This window comes from Ictidomys tridecemlineatus, chromosome 10 (assembly GCF_052094955.1).
Source record: "Ictidomys tridecemlineatus isolate mIctTri1 chromosome 10, mIctTri1.hap1, whole genome shotgun sequence".
Classification (NCBI taxonomy): Eukaryota; Metazoa; Chordata; class Mammalia; order Rodentia; family Sciuridae; genus Ictidomys; species Ictidomys tridecemlineatus.
The window spans coordinates 35,927,051-35,947,576 of record NC_135486.1 but is presented as its reverse complement, the minus strand read 5'-3'; the positions used below and the strand labels follow the sequence as shown (position 1 = coordinate 35,947,576).

The following is a 20,526-nucleotide window of genomic DNA, read 5'->3' as shown; positions in this document are numbered from 1 at the left end:
ATAGGGTACATATTAAAAGGACCTCAAAGCCAACTTGAAGGGGGGGATCCCAGTGGTCAAATTTGGAGCAATTTGAGCAGGGAAATAATGATAATCATGGTCTTTACCAACAGAATAAAATAAGGATTCATGGTCTTTACTGACATTTGACAAACAAATGGTAAGAGGGGTGCCCTTCTTTAAGCTCAACTAATAAATATGGAAAAAATATGGAAATAAAAAAATCATCATTTGCAGCAGGGTGTGGTGGTGTGCACATATGTTTCCAGCTGCTAGGGAGGCTGAGGCAGGAGATCACAAATTCAAAGCCAGCCTCAGCAACTCAGGGAGGGCCCTAAGCAACTTAGAAAGACCCTATCTCAAAATAAAAAATCAAAAGGACTGGGATGTGGCTCAATAGTTAAGCAACCCTGGGTTCAATCCCTGGTACCAAAAAAAAAAAAAAAAGTCATCATTTGCAAAGTTCACAGTAATAATTTCTTCAGGCAAGAATGGGCAATGGATGCTAAAATTAGTGGATGAAAGTCCGAAAAGAAACAGGATATCTGTATGGTCTTAATCTATCCTCTCTATCCTCCCATAAGAAGCTTATTAATTAGAACCAGAACAATAGTAGCCTCATGATGAGGAAATCAGGTAGACCCCATGGTGAGCAAGAGATCAAAGTTTCCATCACCCATGATGCAGAAAATCAATTTCATATGCCCCCCAAGAGAATACCCCCAATAAAGGCAAGGCCTCATTTCTATGGCATTTTTGGCAAAAAGGAATCATTAGTTAAAAGTAACCTTGAAGAGGAATCAATGCATTTTCTTTTCTTCAGCTCTCTTGGCTAATCCCCTCACACTGGCATAGATCTTTTTCTTAAACCTGCCAATGATCAGATTCTATGAGCTTCATACTATTTCACACATAGCTCCTTGTCACTAGCCCCTATCTGCAGAATGGGTACCCTCCTCAGTGCAAGCACTTTCTGTGCAGTAAACATAAGCCACTTGCTAGAAAGATCCTCCCAGAAGGGTAAAAAGAGAAGGATTCCATAGCAGCCTGTGATGGCTACAGGGGGTGGCAGGATTTCCAATCCTGGCAATAAATGGGGGCCGAAATGGCTGCCATCCTGCCTGATGACAGCAGAGAAATAAGTGAGATGACCTCAAAGAAGATCTACTTTAGGAAAAGGAGTGGGCTCATGCACAGTTAGATGAACAGCTGTGTTCTTCCTTAACCCCTCCTTACCCTGTTGTCTCCATGGCAACCAAGCCCACCCCTAGAGACCCATCCGTTATGGCAGCTTCATGTAGGACAAGTTGTACAACCTATCGAATTTCCCAGTTTGCATAAAGCTCAGGTTAGGACCCCCTCAGGACTCACCGTCTGCTCCTTCTCAGCCGGCTCATGGTGTGATAATGACGCTGTCCCCTGTGGGAGGCATCCCAGGCTGCTCCCATTTCCAGCTGTCATCCGGGCATCTGTGCATGTGTCACCTGTTCAACTCCAGGATCAGGAAATGTGCAGAGGACTGGAAACCCATGAGATGCCTGGCCCACCACATTTCTGTTCTCCCCAGCCAGGGCCTCAGGACCTGCTGGGACCTCAAAGGAGAATATTATGAGCCATCCACTGGAAAGGAGACCCAGAGAAATCATTGCCCAAGAAGCCAGGAATGGGCAGGATTCAGCCAAAAGGAAAAGGAGACTGAATATGATCTGGGGAATACAAACTTAGGGAAGGTAAAGGGGCTTCAGAGATAATTTCATATAGGTCTCCACTCTGATCTCTACTGAGGACTGGTTTCCTTGGATGGCTATAAAAAATACTATATACAAGTTGTCTTAAACCACAGAAATATAGCTTCTCAGAGATCTGTAAATTAGGAGTCTAAGATCAAGGAATGGACAGGGCTGGTTCCCTCTGAGAGCTCTGAGGGAGTGTCTGTCCCAGGCCTCTCCTGGCTTCTAGGGCTTTGATGGCCATCTTTGGCCTTCTTTGGCTTACGGAAGCATCAAATGTCTCAATGTTCATATGACATTCTCCACGGACATGCACCTGTCTCCTAAAAAACCAATTAGATTGGATTAAGGCCCATACTAATGAACCTGTTATAACATGATTACCTCTATAAAGACTCTGTCTTCAAATAAGGTCACATTTTGAGGTCCTGGGAGTTAGGGCTTCAACATATGAATTGGAGAGAAGGACAGAATTCAATCCATAAGAGTAAGAATTATGAGAAAAGAGAGGCAATGCCACAGTTCCAAAGAAATTAATTCAGTCATAAATGAATATTTATTTAGTGGCTACTATATGCCATACTTGTGCACCACCTGGGTTCCCTCCTCCAGAATCTCTCAAAGGTGGAGATGCTTGAGAGGTCAGACCTTCACTGTAGGCATCATTGCATTGGTCAGCAAATGCCAAAAACAATCATATAGGAACTGGGGTTGGAGGTTGCAATGTGGTCGAGTAAGTCCTGGGTTGAGCACAGAGGGATACAGCCTGTCCTGTGTAGCCCCAACCCGTGCTTGAATATTGGTCACCTAGAAGAGGCTTTGCAGGCCACATTGCTTGCTCTAAAGAGCCTAGGATAGAAACTTTTAATCTACACCCTTGGCAGATGTCTCCCGTACAGATAGAGGATTGCAGTAGGGACATAGGTCTCTATAGCTAATGAGGACACCTCCCTAGACCAGGGACATGAGCAGGCTAGCCAATGCCTAATTTTAGCACTCTTAATTAAAACAGTTTTTTTAAGTCAATGAAGTGGCACATACCTGTAATCCCAGCAATTTGGGAGGCTGAGGCAGGAAAATTGCAAGTTCAAGGCCAGTCTTGGCAATTTAGTGAGACCCTGTCTCAAAAGAAAAAAAAAAATTTTGAAAAAAGGTCTTGGGATGGAACTGAATGTAGATTGTCCCTGGGTTCATTCTCCAGTGTGGAAAGAAAATGATATTAGCGTTTCTTTAACAGTATTCTGCCATGTGCCAAGCTTGGTGCAGTTTGCTTACTCAAAAAAAAAAAAAAAATCCAACAAGATGACTATAATTATCTTAAGAGTGGGGAAAACAGTGCTTGGGGAAATAAATAATTTGCCCAAAGACACACATCTGGTTAGTGGCAGAACAGGGATGAAAACCAGGGACTTCTGACTGAAGAAGGCAGACTCCTCCATCCCCTCCCCCACAACACACAACACCATGCCACCCCTTCGGTCACAGAGATGGACCTGTATCCCCCATATGACCCTACCCCAAATATACCAAAAATGTCTGTATCCAGTATCAGAATCCTCCAGGAAGATACCAAGAGATGCCAGGTAAACTGGGGACATTGACCCCTTTGTATTGAGCCTTAAGGTCAACTTTGCCTGACTTTCTAAGGTTGATACTTACTCCTGTGAGTGGAGGAAAGCAATGAGGAGGGAATTTGGGGCTGCATTTGAGCTTAGGGGAATCACATTTTGCCTGTTGGGCACTGGCATTGCTTTAATGCCTACCCCAGGTAGGTGCTGTGTGAATCCTCCAAGCTTTATGCTATTGGTTTTGGTCTCTGCCTACCAAGGCAACGATGGTTAGAGTGAAGGCTGGAGTCCCTGGCCTGGGGTCTGACCTCTCAAGTACTGCCACCCAAAGAGACAGGACAGCCCAGTGGAGAGGACCCAGGTGGTGCACACCTGCAAGCTAGAGCATCAGGTGGAGTAAAGGCACAGTGGGACAGAGACAGGGATTAATCCCCTAATTGGGGCCTCAGGGAGTGGCCAGGACCTTATAACCTTAGAATGCTCCTGTAGCCACCTGCCATGTTGGTCCAGTAAGAATGCACTAGTGCCAGGCAGGAGGGGTGTAGGATTTTACAGTGCTTCTCCATTGACCACTGTGTAAATTTTACTTCATCAATTTTTCAACTTCTGTAACTTCCCCAACCTCACTGATCCATGATTAGGTAATATAAATTCTCTAACATTATCTTAGGTACATTTATCTGGGAAAGAGAATCGATTGTAGAAAACAATATACACTGCCCTCCAAAACCAAGCAGAAATGATTTTTGATGCAATAATAGTTCGAGATGATCCTTTACACCTGCTGCCTCCTGCTCTCCATGTGGCCCAAATAATTTAAAGGACATTGTTTGTTCCCAGATTCTCTCCCATGCAAATGCATTTGTGAAACTATTCAGGAAGCTGGGACATTTACAAGTATTTATCCGCAAGCCTGCACCAGATCTCTGCAGGAAAAGTCAAAAGCTACCTGCCCAGGGCCAGAGTCACGAGCTGCAAAGTTCTCAACAACAACAAAAAAATAAAGTCAGTCAGTTTTCCTGAGAAACAAGCCAGCACTCTGATCTCCTGTTCATTTATTTGCAGGCCTCATTAATATAACATCACTGCAACAAACAGCTAACGGGGGATGGTGTCAGGATGAATAATGGAGTTACTCTGCTGAGATAACAATTAGGTTTTGAATGTACTATCAGCTAAGACAGAGCCAGCAAGGATTCACGCCAAGCAGGAGAGCTGGTGCTGCCAGTGCCATAGATTCCTGCAGAGCTCGTCAGCTGAGCCCTAGCCTGCTGTGAAGAGTGCACACACACACACACACACACACACACATGCATGCACACACACACACACACACACGTCACAAGTTGGAAGAGAATGGGACCATTTGCTGCCTTGGAATGCAATATCCAGGTGTCTCTGGGAGCCAGGATAGGATGGAAATTTGCAAACATGCAGTTGACATCAGCACCCTCTGAAGTCAGGAAAACACTAAGTGACAGGAAGGGAGTAAGTAGATAAGGAAAGAGAAGATGAGCAAGCTACACACCAGGATGTTTCCTCTCTGGCTACTCCTGAAACCCTACCCTAGACACAGGGGCATCTAATGCAGAGGGTTCACATCAACTAGGGACAAGGACAGGAGACCAAGGTCATTCTGGAATTGGAGATGCTGTTGGGGCTGAGGTCATCCTGGAGTGTCTTTCCTGGACACAAACCTCCCCCCAACCACAACCACCTGGAGTCTCTGATATCAGTCTCTCCTGTCTCCTCTTAAACCCCCATAGTATGACAACCTGCAGAGACAATGGGGAAGGATGCTCAGGCCACAGAGGCAGCCAACATGGCAAGCCCTGCTGTCTGCACCAGCCCTGAGTCCCCACCAACAGCAATGCCCAAAGGCTCCACCTGCATGGGACACTCTTCAGATCTCAGCCACTTTTCCTCCAGACCTCAGCTAGCCTGGTTTCTAATCGGATTTCTTTCTTTCTTTCTTTCTTTTTTTCTTTATTTTTGGTACCAGGGATTGAAACCAGGAAAACTGAACCACTGAGCCACATCCCCATCCCTTTTATTTTTTCTATTTTTTATTTTGAGACAGGATCCTTCTAAGTTGCTTAGGGTCTCACTAAGTTATAGAGGCAGACCTTGAACTTAGGATCCTCATGCCTCAGCCTTATGAGCCACTGGGATTACAGGCTGTACCACCATACCTGGCTATCTTCCTCCATTTCTTGGTCATGAGAAAAACAGTAGCTAATATTCATGGAAAGCTAACCTCTTTCTAGTACCCCACATTTCATCTTGTTCAGATCTCACAATTTCATGGGGTAGAAGTTCTTATCATTAGCCCCATTTTACAGATGATGAAACTGAGGTGCTCTGAGGGGTGATAACTTTCTTAAAATTGCATGGCTAGGATTGACTCCTCAGCTCCTTGACTCTGAATCCCCGTATTTGACCTGGTTACTAACCTTGTCTGAGCTCACTTGGACAAATAAGATTCTACAGCTACAGAGCCAGAGGAGAGAAAGGAATGGGCACTATGATCTTGCCCAGGCCCACTTCAGAGATAGGAAGAAAACCAAAAATCCCCATGGCCAGCCTCATCTGGGGAGCTTGGACAGGGAGAGACAATAGGGGGTCAAGGCCAAGAGGCAAGTGTGGACATTCACTGAGGGGAGGGGCAGAGAGAAGGGAGATGGATACAGAAGCTCAGAGAGGTGGCAGGAGTAAAGCCAAGTCCGAGGCTCCTCTGAAAGCCGGAGCTCTGGCCTTAGCTAAGGGAAAGGGGTCAGAAGCTGAGCAGGGGGAAATGATAAGCAGACTGGGGCATGAGTGCTCATGGCTGGTGGCGTGGACCCTCCCCAGAATAGGAGGATGGTCAGCTCAGGCAGAGTTCCATGGAGGCTAAAAGCACAGGTTAGAAAGACCCAGCTGTGTCTGCCATCCAGTGTGCAGCCCAAGCTTCCCTGGGACCCTGTTCCCCATCTGTAAAATGCGGATGATATTAGTACTTCTCTCATCACTTGTTTTGAGCTCTAAGCCCCCAGTCCAATTCCTGACTCATTATGAATATTTAATAAGTGGAAAAATAAATGGCAGGCATCATTATCAGAAAACTCTTCAGTAAACTGGAGTCAATGCCCATCTTCTCTCCCACCATCACTGTGGATCTGGAGACCTAACTCGAGGAAGACAGGGTCTCTAGGATGGGAGCTGAGCTTTGTGAAGCTCCCACCAAGTTCCTCTGACCCTTCAAGGCCCTTCTCTGAAGGAGGTCCCGACTCTGCCCCTCTGAGGCTCTGCCTGAGTCTCCACCGGAGTCTGAACCCAGGAATGGCCATCCCTGTGCAGTGAGCCTCACACTCTCTCATCAGGCTGCCAAGCCCCTGGGCTTCCAGGGCCTCCTGCCCTGCTCCCTGGTGCAGCCCTTCGGATCTCCCCAGCTGTAATTAATCGGCTGCATCTGCTCTCGCCCTTGGGCGGCTTTGTGGCACAGTTCCCGCCGAACTGTTCAATTAGTGGCTGCAAGAACGAGGGCGGCCGCAGCATCACGGCGGCTGCTTTCCAGGTCACAGCACCCACGGAGGAAAACAAAAATGACAGAGTCTGGCTGGAATGCAGATTTGGCTGGGGTACCCCCACCGGCACTAGCCAGGGCTCAGTTGGGCTATGCTGCTGTTAAGGTAGGGGTCTGAGCAGGTGGAGAAGTGGCTCCCCAAACCAGGAGTTCCTAGAAGCTTTAAGAGGGCCTTGCTAAAGACAGGGATCTCCCAGTTAGTCCTCTACCATCAGCCCATGTACTGAGGCCTAAGCATGCCAACCTGCTCCCACCTCCTATTGGCCTAATCCTCCTGGCCTAAGATGAGTCAATCAGCAAGTGCGTGGCCAGGACGTGGACTGACCTCCTTTACATGTGAGGAGGGTTCTGGGACTGTTTCTAGGACAGGATTCGGAGATGCTAGAATGAGCCCTAAAGTGTTCTCTATATTTTCCTTCTGCATCCTGCAAAAAGCAGACAAACCTTTTATTCCACAACCAAAATGCCAAACCCCTTAAGGTAAGACAACAAGGCAACTTAAAATCCCATTAAAATGCAAATACAGGTTTCTTTAGAGAGGAGAGAAAGACTGAGTGATAGGTGCCTAAGTGGAGGGAGAAACCTTTGGGAGAAAATCAAAACAAAGCACAGGAAAAGTACCAAGGGTTTATCCTCCACTGGGTTTTGCCCAGGACCAGCCTGGTTAATGGTGTTTGTGACAAGCAGAGGGAAACCATCTTCACAGCCTTTACCTAGTGCACATTAATCAATCAGGCACTTGCTCAAGCCACCAGCCTGGTTTGGGTCACTACATTCAGAATGCATGGAAATCCAAAGGTCCAGAGAAAAGCTTCCAGAATGATCAAAGGGTTTAGAAAATAATATCTTCAGAGGAAAGGCTAACAGAATTGCAAAAGCAAAGGCCAGGGGTGACTTAATTGCTGTCTTCAGTACTTGAAAGATGTGTAATGAGGAGGCAGCTGTTCAGTCCTCCATTTGATAAGGAATCAAACCAGAAGTTGGCTTAAATTAAAGCAGGGAAAACTTCTTAATGATTTCGATGTTCAAATACTTCACCACTCACAAGCAACACTTAGGCACCTCTACTCTTCCAGGCATCATTAAAGAATGCAGTTTCTTCTAAAATCTGATTGAGACCAGCGTACCCCAATAACAGAATATTTCCTAACAGTTGCTCTATGCCAGATAGTACACTATATATTAGATTGCTAAGAAAAGTGAGACAGTCCCTGTGCCAAGGTGGTACCAGGCAATGAGTGGTTATAGTCCATGTGGCAATGGCTGTCTTGGAGGTGTTCGTAAAGGTCAGTAGGAGCAGAGTTGGGGCTGCAGCCTCTGCCAGAGAGTGAGGGAAGGTCTCATGGAGGCATCTTTTGAGCAGAGCTGGGCAGGAGGAGCAGGCATGTGTCAGTGGGCATGCCTGGCCAGCAGAGGGATTAGCACACCAAATGCACATGGGGCTCCATAGCCTGTAGCTGTGGGGACCACTAAAGTCTCCAGGTAGCACGCATAGTACATCAGAGGGCTGAGCCAGAGTCCGAGGAGCACGCCCCACCCCCCCCAAGTCTGAAGGGTGGATAGTGAAGGGAAACAGAGAACTTAGGGGAGAGTCTCCACAACGACCTTCACCCAACCCAGACATAGCAGCTGCTTCTGGGCTCTTCTCTCCCCAGGCCTCTGCTTCTAGATCTCACTTCTGAGGTCCACATGGAGCTCAGTACAGTATGTGTTGACAAGCATGAGGCTGAAATTAGTCAATAACTAAAGATCTCCCTTTCATCTCCTTTTTCCCTCTCTCCTCTACTCCTGACTACACACACACACACACACACACACACACACACACACACACACAAGTCATTTGTGTGGAGGGTTTGGGTATCTCATTCAGAGTCACTTTCCTGAAAGAACTCATTGCTTACCTTGTGAAATACTGTGCACACTCCACAATGGTTAATGGCCAGGGAAAAAAAGAAATGGCAAGAAGGAAGGGAGCAAAGAATGAACACCATTTTGGATGGGGTCAATGTCCTTCCAAATTTATTGTCCATGAAAGGGTAATGTCTGGCTCAGAATAAGCTTCCACGTGGGGCTCGGAACCAGCAAAGCCAAGACTTTGCCCTCGGCCTCGCCCCCTCCCTGCTCAATCTTGAGCTGCAGGAAGCTCCCCGACATTCTCCAATCCGAAGTAAGCAGAGCTTGTTACCCTGGGTCATCCCAGCATCTCTGCCATGAGCTCCCTGAACCATGTGTTCTCTTTCCAGATCAATGGGAAGATCTTCATCCTTTCTAAGCTCCCCACTAACTCCAACATCCAGTGTTTTTCTAGTCTTCGGGGGCAGAGGTACAGGGATATACAAGAAGGAAATTAGCAATCATCAAGACCTGCTCTCTAAACCAACATACAGGGAATTTCCAAATGTTATCTCACTTAATCCTCACACCACCCCTGTGAGGCAAGCAGTATCATCTGTTTCCAGATGAGGACATTAGATTCAAGGTCACATAGCCTTCTAAGTTTCAGAGCTGCTATTCACATTCAGGTCTGTCTGACTGCAGAAATCCCAGCCTTCCTGCTGCATACACTACCCGAACATGGTCTCTCTTCCCTCCCTAGAGTAGCCAGCAGCACAGGGGCCATCTGCAATTGGAAACCAAGACACATGGACCTGCCTGACATCCCAGCCATATTTTATTCTGTGTGGATGGGGGACTCTACCTAACTCCACCATCCCTCCTGCCCTCACCTCTCACCCTTCCCCGCAGCTCTCCAGATCTTTTCTTATCTGGAAGGCCTTCACTGGAGTTCTGAGAGTCATAGCTGGAGACTCAACCTTTTTGTTCTCATTATAGACCCATGCAGAAAGGGCCAGGCCTGGTTCCAAGAGAACCAAGTTTTGTGAAATGCAGCCCAGCATGACCTGCAATCTGATATTACTTGTAAGAGAAAATCCCAGGGCAGAGTCTCACAGTGGAAAGGAGCTGGAGACCCTGCAGCTGCCCGGTCTGAGGTGGTGTGTCCTGAAGGGTCCTCTTTACTCCCTTTCTGGAGAAGTCCTTACCCACCACAGCTCTCCTTTGTGGCCGTGCTCTAGATATTCAATCCTGAGGAAAATGGAGAATAGCAGTATGCCAGGCTCTTGCTACCCCAGGCTGCCACACAGACATCGCCCTTCGCCTCATTCACAGCCCCCTGGAAGGCCTTAGGTGGGCAGCTACATTCTGTAGGATGCCTTCCTCTCTTCCTTTGCGCTCTGAGCACAGACTTCTACCTTGATCCTCTCTGATCGTAGAGCTGGGGAAATGCAAACAATAGGTGCAAACACACAGAAGACTTTAAATGCATGGTATGTACAGGAGCTACTGGTATCTGGCAGGACATGGAGGACGTATTATAGGATGGAAGATGTGGCTGAAGAAGTGAAGGATGCCAGAACCCAAAGGCCCACAAAGGCCAGGCCAGGAAATTAAGGACTTTGCCTTGGCAGCGGTCAGAGCCATGGAGGGTTCTTACAGCAAGCACTTCGCCACCTCATCAAGTATGTATATTTTCTTCCTGGCAACCAAGAGGAAATGAGATTTACAAGGAGAAGCATGGAGACCCTGTGGTTAGATTGGTTGAGAGACCATGGAGCCCTGCTTAACACCTACTCTGGAACACACAGATTCCAAAGTCACCCGTGGGGCCAGGGGACCTTATTTGGTATATGTGGTAAGTGAGGAAAAGGGACAGTTGAAGACGCTTTCAAGATTCCTGGCTGGGTACACAGTAATTCCATTAACCTTGAAAGAGAATCTGGGAGGATAATTGGGTTGGGGTTGGGAAGAAGAAAAATTAAGAGTTCATTTTTAGACATGGTGAAATTTGAGGTGCCTGAGGGACATACATATGAAAGTAGAGACGTCCAGAAGCGATTGGATATATGACTGGCGCTCAGGAGAGAGGTCAGAGCCAACCATATAGATTTGGAAGACATCACTAATGGAGACCTTGGGAATCCTCTTGCAAATCAAATAATCACCACCTCATCTAAATTTTGGAAATCGAGATTTTTTTTGCACACCGGTTTTGCTTCAAGCAAAGAAATTGCAAGTTCCACATCCCCTCTAAGCCTCATGGCAGGGTAGCTGTTTAGGGGCTTCCTCTGCCTTCAGACTCTCTTGTCACCTACCTCATGCGGTGGCAGCATCGGATGTAGACTGAAAAGAAGACTCTCATGAAGATCCAACCTTCCCCCAGATACTTTCCAAGCCTTGAGGACCTAGTATAATGTCTCCAGGGGATAATGTTTCTCCTAGTTTGGAATCAAGCAGGATTAGCTAGAACTACCCATCTCCATAGCATGTACCTTCATGCCAAGATCAAAATATCTGCTAATAATTTACAAATGAGGTTGGGAGTCTTCTTCCTTTAAACAATATATGGCGACTTGTGCTTTGAGCATTTCTGTACCAATAAACTGACCCTACAGCAGTTCAGCACCAGAAACCATGTGTCTGACCATAACCCTTGGATACTGCAAGGAAAGACTGCACTAACTTGCCAGGAAGAGGACACTGTCCTGTACAACCCGCCAGTGCCACTGCGAATCCACAATGTAATCTCCCACAGGCTACCTGCAAGACGAAAATATTTTTAGGCTTTCCAGAAAGATTTCATTTCACAGTTTTTTTTTCTTTTGAAAGGTTGTAATTAACTGCAGTGAGCAAAAGAATGTATTTTTAAAAATAAAAGTGGGGGAAGGAGAGAGGAACCAATTGCCACACTTTCGTCAGTTCCTTTGGGTAGGTGGGTTCATGTCACCCAGGTGGCTGGGGGAGGAGATGGAGGTGCTGCTGAAGCTCAGTTCAAGTGGATCAAAAAGAACCAGGAGCTAAGAGCAAATTCTCTCCCAATGCTCTGCCACAGAGTTGAAGCAGCCCCCTCCCTGTTTCTCATTGACTAGTTTCTATCCCCCAAGAACCAGGAGTCTCAGACCCCTGAGGAAACTGTCTGTACCAGAGAAGAGTGGAGGAGTCAGAATATATGATAATTTGGGGGGAGGCGGTACCAGGGATGGAACTCAGGGACACTTGACCACTGAGCCACATCCCCAGATCTATTTTGTATTTTATTTAGAGACAGGGTTTCATTGAGTTGTTTAGCACCTTGCTTTTGCTGAGGCTGGCTTTGAACTTGTGATCTTCCTGCCTCAGTCTCCTGAGCTACTGTGATTACAGGTGCATGCCACCATGCCTGGCTCATTGGACCACAAAGCAAGAATTTGTTCACTGGGATCTGATGGGTCTCAAAAGAACTGCATTTTTTCTAAGAGCCTGATCTCTTCCCAGACAGAAGTTTATCCTTTGGGAGAAATGGATTCTGCCATTACTTTTCCTATTGGGTCAAAGCACAATGAGACATTCAGCATTTGGTGACTGAATTGGGAAATGAATAAATAAATGATCCTTGCTAATAGAAAGACAGCAAGGATTTGGAAAATCCTACAGTTATTTCTTCTTGGTCCTAACATCTAACATATGTCATAGGATTTTTTTTTTTCCCAGAATAATGGCAATCACACTCCAGGTCTTTGATGGTTCCCCTGCAGCCATACCTAATCTCATCCCTCACTGAGCTCCCACCCCATTTTCTCTCTATCTTATCGCAGTAGACCCTGAATCAGTGTTATTTATGAGCCTTTGTTATCTTATCCTCCCGACTGTAAGTTTCTTGAGGGCAAATCTGCAGTGGTATTCATCATTGTACTCCCCACAGGATCCAGCACATAGGAGTGGCAATAATAACACTGTCACAGTCACAAAACCCTTCTGGTTTATAAAACGCTCCCAGCATACCTTGTGTTGGGGGTTCCCAAGCTCCCTGCAAGGCTGGTAGACATGATAATACTCTCTTTGCAGCTAAGAATTGAAGTTCGAAGAGATTATGTGACTTGATCACAATCAGGCAACTCGTGCATTAGAGATGCATCTCAAACAATTCTTTTCTGCCTTGAGTCCAGAATTCTTTCTGATTTACTTTTTTTAATAAATGGATGAATCGATGTCTTAACCAAGGAAGTAGTGCAAAGCAGAAGATGATGTCAGGATCCTAGATAAACTTAAAAGTGTAGAAGACATACAAAGTTCACTCAGAGTCCAAGTGTCTATCAAAGTCCTTAAGCAGCATACCAACCCCCACCAGCCTAGGGGAGGGGGAAAAGGCTATTGCTCCATTCCTGTGGCTGACCATGTTGACTAATGGCAATTCTCTCTTGCAGATCTTGACAGTATCAGGACCACCCGAAGGAGGAACTCGAGTGACCATCCATGGCGTGAACTTGGGCCTGGACTTCTCCGAGATCGCTCACCACGTGCAGGTGGCTGGTGTGCCCTGCACACCCCTCCCAGGGGAATACATCATTGCTGAGCAGTAAGTAGGCCCTAGCTGGCCTATTTCCTATTAATGCTTCAGGGTGGAGACTCTCCTCTTCCTCTTTGGGGCTTTTCCAGAATCCATCTCCCATCACCCACTCTGCCAGGCAACCTGTCCCAGAAACCCTCCCAGGGCACTCCTACCCAGCTCCACCCTCAGAAGGTGGAGTTTTGCTTGATTTCCTGTTCCCTGACTCCTCGGGCATCAAGGCTCTCGGCACCAATCCTGCCCTTTATCCAGTCCACGCCTGCCCGATGGCATGACTGAGCCAGTTTCCCGACAAGCTCAGGCTCCTCCTTGGTCTCCCCAGGCCCCTCCTGCCAGCCCCCATTGGAATGCATCCTGCACGGTGGGCTGCGGGCAACAATTTGTTTGGTGCATGGTGCTCTGACAGCAGCTTAATCCGAGCAGGGCCTCCGCCGGAGCAAATTCATTTATTTCACTAAGGGAAATGCCAGCTGGAAATTAGAAAATAGGCATGTAGTGGCGGACAAGCGACCGGGGCTCCAGGAGTGACATATGTTCCAATTTGGGGTGTTCATTTGGCAGTGGCGGCCGCTGTGAGTTGGTGGGCAGGAGGTGGGCAGGAAGCTGGGGATAAGAGGATGGAAGGCGGGATGCCACCCCTCCACAGGAAGAAGGGAGGGAGCCATCAGATCCTTCTGCTTGATTCGTTATGTGAAGTTGGGTCAAGTGATTCCACTGAGGATGCAGCTTTGCATGAACTACTTGGAGCATAACAGGAGCTTGACTTTGGGGCAGGGGTTTCCCCTCCCTTAGCCTCACTCCTCTGCAGCCTTAGGTCCTCCCCTTTGACCTCCTGAGAACCAGCCTTCAATAGCAACCGTAAAAACCTCACCACTGTATCTTTCTTTCCTCCGCACATTTCAGTTAAGATAATATTTTCTCATCCATTATCTCATTTTTAATTGTTCAGGGCCCTGACCAGGAAATTATTGTCATTGTCATTTTGCAAAGCAAGAGAGTGAAAGACTCAGAGAAGTGAAATAACTATCCCCAGTTCACTAGGCGCACAAGGCAGAATTCGAGCTCCAGTCTTTGGTCTCCGGGTCTAGGGTGCTTCCTTTCCATAGCCACTGTGGGCAAGACTCCTGGACAGGAGAGGCCTGAATATTCCATGGTTCATGGGCATGTGGCTTTGAGACTCCCAGGGACCATGATTCAGTATGGCCCAGAGAAGTGTGAGAGGCAGAAGGGGTGAATCCCCAGACTCTGGGAACTAGGTGAATGCTACTGACCACAGAAGTGGAAGTAAAAGAGCTAACTTGATCCCTTCAGTCCTTGCATCCAATCCTTCACTGACAACATTATCCTTGCAAGGGATGAGACTTGGCGGAAATGCTGGCTAGGCCTACAGGAAAGAGATGAAAGAGGGTGACAAGGAAAATGACAGAGTTGGTAAGAGCTGCCAGGGAGGAGCCTCACAGCCAGACAGTCTCCACTGAGGCCAGTTTTGTGGCAGACTACACTAGGCACTCAGTCTTCCTGACCCCCAATCCACCCCGGCCTCGAGGACCTGCCTTGGGTCCTCTGGAGACAGACCAGACTCCAACTTGTTGGAAGGGTAGGAGGGGTCAGACTTTTAGCTGAGGAGTGCAAATTGCTGGGCAGCTGGACTGCAGAAGCTCATGAGAAGTGGAATTAAACTGCATTTTAGCCCCAGCTGCTGTACTGACCAGCCCTGAGACCTCAGCAAGCTGTCCAGTCTCTCCGACCTTCATCAGCCTAATGTGCCCTACAAATGTAAAGAAGTTGAGTTCTGTTTATGAAATCCAATGCACTGCATTCACCCAGGGCCATGAGGGAGAAAGTGTCAAGAGGAACTGGAAGTGAGGATATGAAAGGAGCCTTAGTGGGTGAATGGTCACCAAGATCCCTTGCCAAGACTGGTGGTGATCCTAGAAAACCACTGCCATCCTCGGGCATGGGACAGGCAGGAGGCTGTGAGCACACCCTGTGCCTTGCTGGATGCAGCCCTGGTTTCCAGCCGTGCCAGACTCATTACCACTCTCGAGGTTTCAGAGTTTGTGAACATCATTAAAGCCTCCATCCCGGGTAGTGAGCAGCAGGCACAATCGTTACAGATGTCTGCAAGAGATGAATTTGGCTAAACGGGCTCAGTGCAGAGTCCTGGGCACGGGCAGCATTAGCGGGCACAGTAATGATTCACCATATGCTTGTGCCGTGCCATCTATCACTCAGCAATTAGGTTAATGTTGGTTAAAGGGCCCTACTTAGTCCTGCAATCAGCACCCCACAGGTCTGAGGAGGAGCCGGATGGTTCTGTCACAGGACATTTTCTGAGTAATGGGACACAGGTTGAGGGCGCTCTTCAGTGCCTCCTGGGACGGGGGCTCTGTGCAAGGCAGACTAAGTTCAGGTCCTCAGACCACTCTTCCTCTTGTCTGCTTTATTTACCTGTGGAATCAGACCTGGATGGATGGATGTGAGACACATGTGCCTACCACCCCAGGGAGCAGGCGACAGTCACACCAATCTTTGGGAGGTGGTGTGGTATGGGAGCTAGGGCACTAGGCTAGTTAGTGCCAGGAAACTGGAGGTTAACGTGCAATAACTGAGCTATTTGTGAACTAAGTGGCTTTGGGTAAGTCACTTTGCTCCCTGATCCTCAAATGTCTCATCTGAAAAGTAAGTATGAAGAATAGATGATCTCTACAATCAACTGGATGGTCTTTGGGTTGTGAAGCACTCTGTTTCCTGGAATCTGCAACACCCTCCATTAGAAAGCGTATCGGTGGCACTTATGTATCTCCAGAATACTCTGTCAACCAGGAGTCAAACCTTCAAATGTCAAAGCTATCTAGTTTGGTCTATCTCCTCATTTTACAAAGAGAAAATCTGGACATCTCTAACTGGTGCCTCCTGATAATACGTAGGGCCCGGAGCCACCAGAGACACAGGGAGGAGACCAGGAAGTTGAGAAGCCCCCTGAAATCAAACCACAGCACCCAGCTTGTAGAGCCTAGAGGAGGAAGTCACATGCACCACGGCCTGTAATGGGTCCACAGCCAAGAAGGGGGCAAAATGGTTAGTTCTCAGGGCCTCAGGAGACCAGCTGGGTCTTCCCCACTACCCTCTGTCAAAAACCTCAACTCTGTCATGGCTCCTCCCTGAAAGACATCCAAAGCATCCCATTAAATGCTGTGTCAATAGAATGGAGTGGTCAAAAGTCCTTGAGCTTTGGAGTCCAACTAACCTGTATATCAATCAGCCACTTACTGGAATTGTGGCTATAGATAAATCACTTAGCATCTCTGAGCCCAAGTGTCGCTGTCTGTAAACTGGAGATACCAAGACCCTCCGGATAGCAGAGTCGGAGGACGGCTATCATCCTGCTCACATTCCCGTTCAGATCTTAGACCTACTACCCAGACCCTTGCCTATGGCCCCCTGCTCACCCACTCACCCACTGTCCCATCCACTTCCTGGGCAAGGAAAGAGCTCAGCTGCAATGTCCAGGAGAACATCCTGGACTAGCTCTGGGTGCTCACTGCAGCTCAGCTCCAAGCCCCTTCCTCACGCGCCACATGCAGAGACATTCAGAGCCAACTTCAAGTGCTTAGCATTGCCCGGATCAGGGAGCTTCCATTCCATCTGCTGCTCTTCTCCCAGGTTCTTGACAATACATGATGAACCCATGAAAATATCCTGGGAAAATACATGCACAGAGGCCCTAGCCCAGGGTCAGCCTCCTACAGGGACAGCGGCACAGGGCCACACGAGCACTTCTCCTTTCCTGGACAGGCCCAGGAAGTTTCAGTGTTGCCCGTGACCTGTCATGTGTTCTCCTGTTTCCTTTTTCCCCATTTTCAAGCCAGTGATGATTTCTTCCCCTTATTCTTCTCAAGGATCACTCCTGCAGCGTCCAAGGGCAAAGGAGTCAGGAATAAGTGAGCCCTGATTAGCAGCGGGGAGGGGGCTTATCTGCCTCCTCTTCTCTCCCTGCCCCCATCGCCTCCATAAATAGTGGACTCTCCTCTGCAGCTCATTGAGGGTGCAGGGCATGGATTATGGGATAGCAGGGACCAGCCGGAGCAGGTGCCAGTGCCCACGAAACAAGATGGAGGAGTTGCTACTCCACCGCAGGTAGCAGTAGGAAAGGAACCGCACATTGTACGTTAAATTAAGCTTCTCAAATGCTCCACTAATGAGCTTTAGGGAGACAGTTACGTGTCAAATACTAATTGATCATCACCATCCTGTTTATTCAGGCTCATCATTAATTTATTTATTCACAGAGAAAGGGAAGGGAGACTATTCTTCCATGCACGTTCAGTACTTTCTTGTTGCATCTAATATGCTAAACGTAATAAGACAGTTATTGCATGTTAAGTAAATATTCGCCAGGAGTGAAAGTACTTATTTAGGATTAACAGTTATGAAGGAGATGGAGACCAGCGGCATGCCGTGTGTAAGCATGCAGCGTATTTGTTTAATGCAAGTTTTATTACATCGAAATGAAATCTCTGTTTAGTTACCTTCCTTCCTAGAGAAGCTGTTGAGATAAGCATCACTCAGTTAAACATGGATCTTCCCCACCGTGCCAGGATAATGCTGGGGATTAGCAGAGAGGGGGCCTGTTTTTTCGACTCCCCACTAAGCAAACCTACCAGAGACACTAGGCTGCTCAGAACTCTTAAATGGTGTGGGAGACAAGGAAGATTCTTCCTTCCCTCCATTTCCAGCCTAATTTTTGCTGAGCCCAGAGGGACCCTCTCCCATCCAACCCAGGTCCAGGCGAGAGGTACCCCAGGCCCTGATTTCTTCAGGCCCTCCCCTGTCCTCCAGCTGACCCCCCCTTGCTAAAAGGCTGCTGCAGCTAAAGCATCTAGTTGTTTAAATGTGACTGTGTCACTTATCATAGGCGCCAGGGAAGTCTCTCTGGGGGTATCGATCTGGGCTGCTTAAGAGAGAGCGCCACACACCTCTCCCCGCGAGCTCTCCTGTTAGTGTGAGACAGGACTTCCAGCCCAGGGCCAAGTCACTCTTGCCCACCAGCTTAGTGTGCTCAGACCTTGATTAAGTGGGAGTCTAGTGTCCACTGCTGGCCTAATGAACTCATCCGCCTCCCACCCCTTCTCCTGCCGCCACAGATCTGCACCCCTCCCGTTTTCCTGGGAGCTCCTGTTTAGAGCTCTGCTCTCCCTATATCTCACCAGATTATCTATCCCCCTTTTAAAAACTCACTGCAGGAAATAGACCACAATTGAATCAGTTTGGCAGATAGGCCTCACCTGCTCTTTTAGAGAGAGTGGCCCTGTTGGCTTGTCACATAGCAGAGGATACCAATTAAATTGCTGCCGCTAGATCTTTCTATTGGACATTCAGTCTATTCCTCCAATACGGGGAATCTACCCAAGTCTAGGCACCGTGCTAGGCACTGGGGAACACACGCTTGGTCATAGAATTCAGCAATATAGTATATCAAAGGTACATAGGGCTTTAGAGAAATCGAATCCAACCTCCCTCAGTCCAAATGAGAATAAAGCCCAGAGAGGGAAAGCCCTGTGTCCCAGGTCACACATCTAGATGGGTGACCCAGCTAGGTTCTTGGTTCAGCACTCCTGAAAGACTGTGACGAGTCATTCACTATGACCGGGAAGGCAAGCTGCCAGGGTTTGCTCACTGGAAGGTTTGCTCTCTCCTCAGGATCGTCTGTGAGATGGGCCATGCCCTTGTGGGAACCGCCTCTGGGCCAGTGCGCCTGTGCATTGGCGAGTGCAAGCCAGAGTTCATGACCAAGTCTCATCAACAGTACACCTTTGTGGTGAGTGCTGGGTCGAGGGCTGGGCTGCGGGTACCCAGCAAGGGCACACACACACCTGTTCCCAACTTCTCCCAAGAAGGCTCCACATGCCCCTCCCCTCCCAAGCTTCTCCCAAACTCTAGAGAAAACCAGAAAAAGAGGACTTCTGGCCTGTCTTGCTGGGGTGGGATGGACGTGTGATTAACAAAGCTGTGGAGACGTTGAAGTCCTAGCGGGGGCCACAGGTCAGAGTTCTAAATAAGGCCAAATGGAACTTTCTTAGAAAGTGGATCCTAGATGTGGAGGGTTGGGGGCTGCCCTTTGTCCCTTCAGTGTGATATCTTGGACTAATTCCAGCCTAATGAGGACACATGGCCTGAGGGACCTAATTCAGTGGGTCCCTATTTATCCTCATGTTTTGTTTTCTGCCAATGATACTTGAACGAGATCTAGCGGGGATGTGCCTTTGTGCACAGAGCCAGGAGAGGTGGGTCTAGGAGGGCATGGCTCTGAGTGTCAGTGTGGTCACACACACACACACACACAGTTACACACACTCATGCCTGAAAACGCCTCTTTGTACTCAGCCAACAGGTGGTAGGATCACAAAGGCTTTCTGTTAGGCTGGCGCTAACTTCACACAGAATCAATAACTTGCTCCCGAGACCCCGCGCTTGCCAGGGCTAAATTCATACTGAATCAATAACTTGTTTCTGGGGTCCTGAAGTCCCTTTTCTAACACTACTTACATTGCTATGTTGAATACTTCATTAAAAGTTTTAACACTAGCAGATGGGGTCAAACCAACCTTGCTAAGGGTTTTGAGAAATCATTAGGCCGTGAAATTCTCTTCTCTCTCAAACATTTTACTCCTGATTTTAGGTTCTCCAGGCCTTTGTCTTCTCATCTGGGCATTTCTACCTTTTTCTCGTACTTTCCTTTCAGAATGGAGAGTACCACGGCCTCTCTTGGGCCTACTGCGGATGAGAGGCAGGCAGAGAAGAGTGAGATGAGGAGAGAACCGTCCATGGGAGAGCTGGGTGGGGCTTTAGGAACAACCCAGTGCCCCTTCCTCCCTTGACAAGGGAGCAAACAGATGTCCAGAATGATCCCGAAACGTACCTCAGGGCCCACAGCCAGTGAGTGAGTGGCTAATACAGACTAGAGTTTTTACCTGTGTAGTCGTTCATTTAAATGTACTTTTCCCTCCATTTCCCTCTACGCAGAAGTAATTCCTCTCTGATGTAGGCCAGACATGATGTAGCCTAGACATGCCTTTTACGAATTAGGCTTACTCTTATAACTCAGTGAGTTTTCTAGAAAGTCCATGCCACCCTCTTGGGGAGGGCGGGAGAAGTCATATCTGACATTTACTGATGGCTCTCAGCACTGGAAATCCTAATGTGCTTAGGGAGGGATAAAAGGCCAAGTATACAGACTATTTGTGGAGGGCTGTAGGCTCTTGGCTTCCCAACTTAGGC

General features: G+C 47.9%; 1 protein-coding gene across 1 annotated transcript in view; it reads left to right on the top strand.

Moving 5' to 3' along the window:
* The window catches only part of Plxna2 (plexin A2), a 208,152-nt gene that overhangs the window by 156,888 nt on the left and 30,738 nt on the right, over positions 1 to 20,526 (top strand). Inside the window, exons 13-14 of the mRNA XM_078022741.1 lie at positions 13,103 to 13,254; positions 18,949 to 19,066. Of these exons, the coding sequence (XP_077878867.1) occupies positions 13,103 to 13,254; positions 18,949 to 19,066 (270 nt within the window). The remainder of the gene's footprint in view (positions 1 to 13,102; positions 13,255 to 18,948; positions 19,067 to 20,526) is intronic.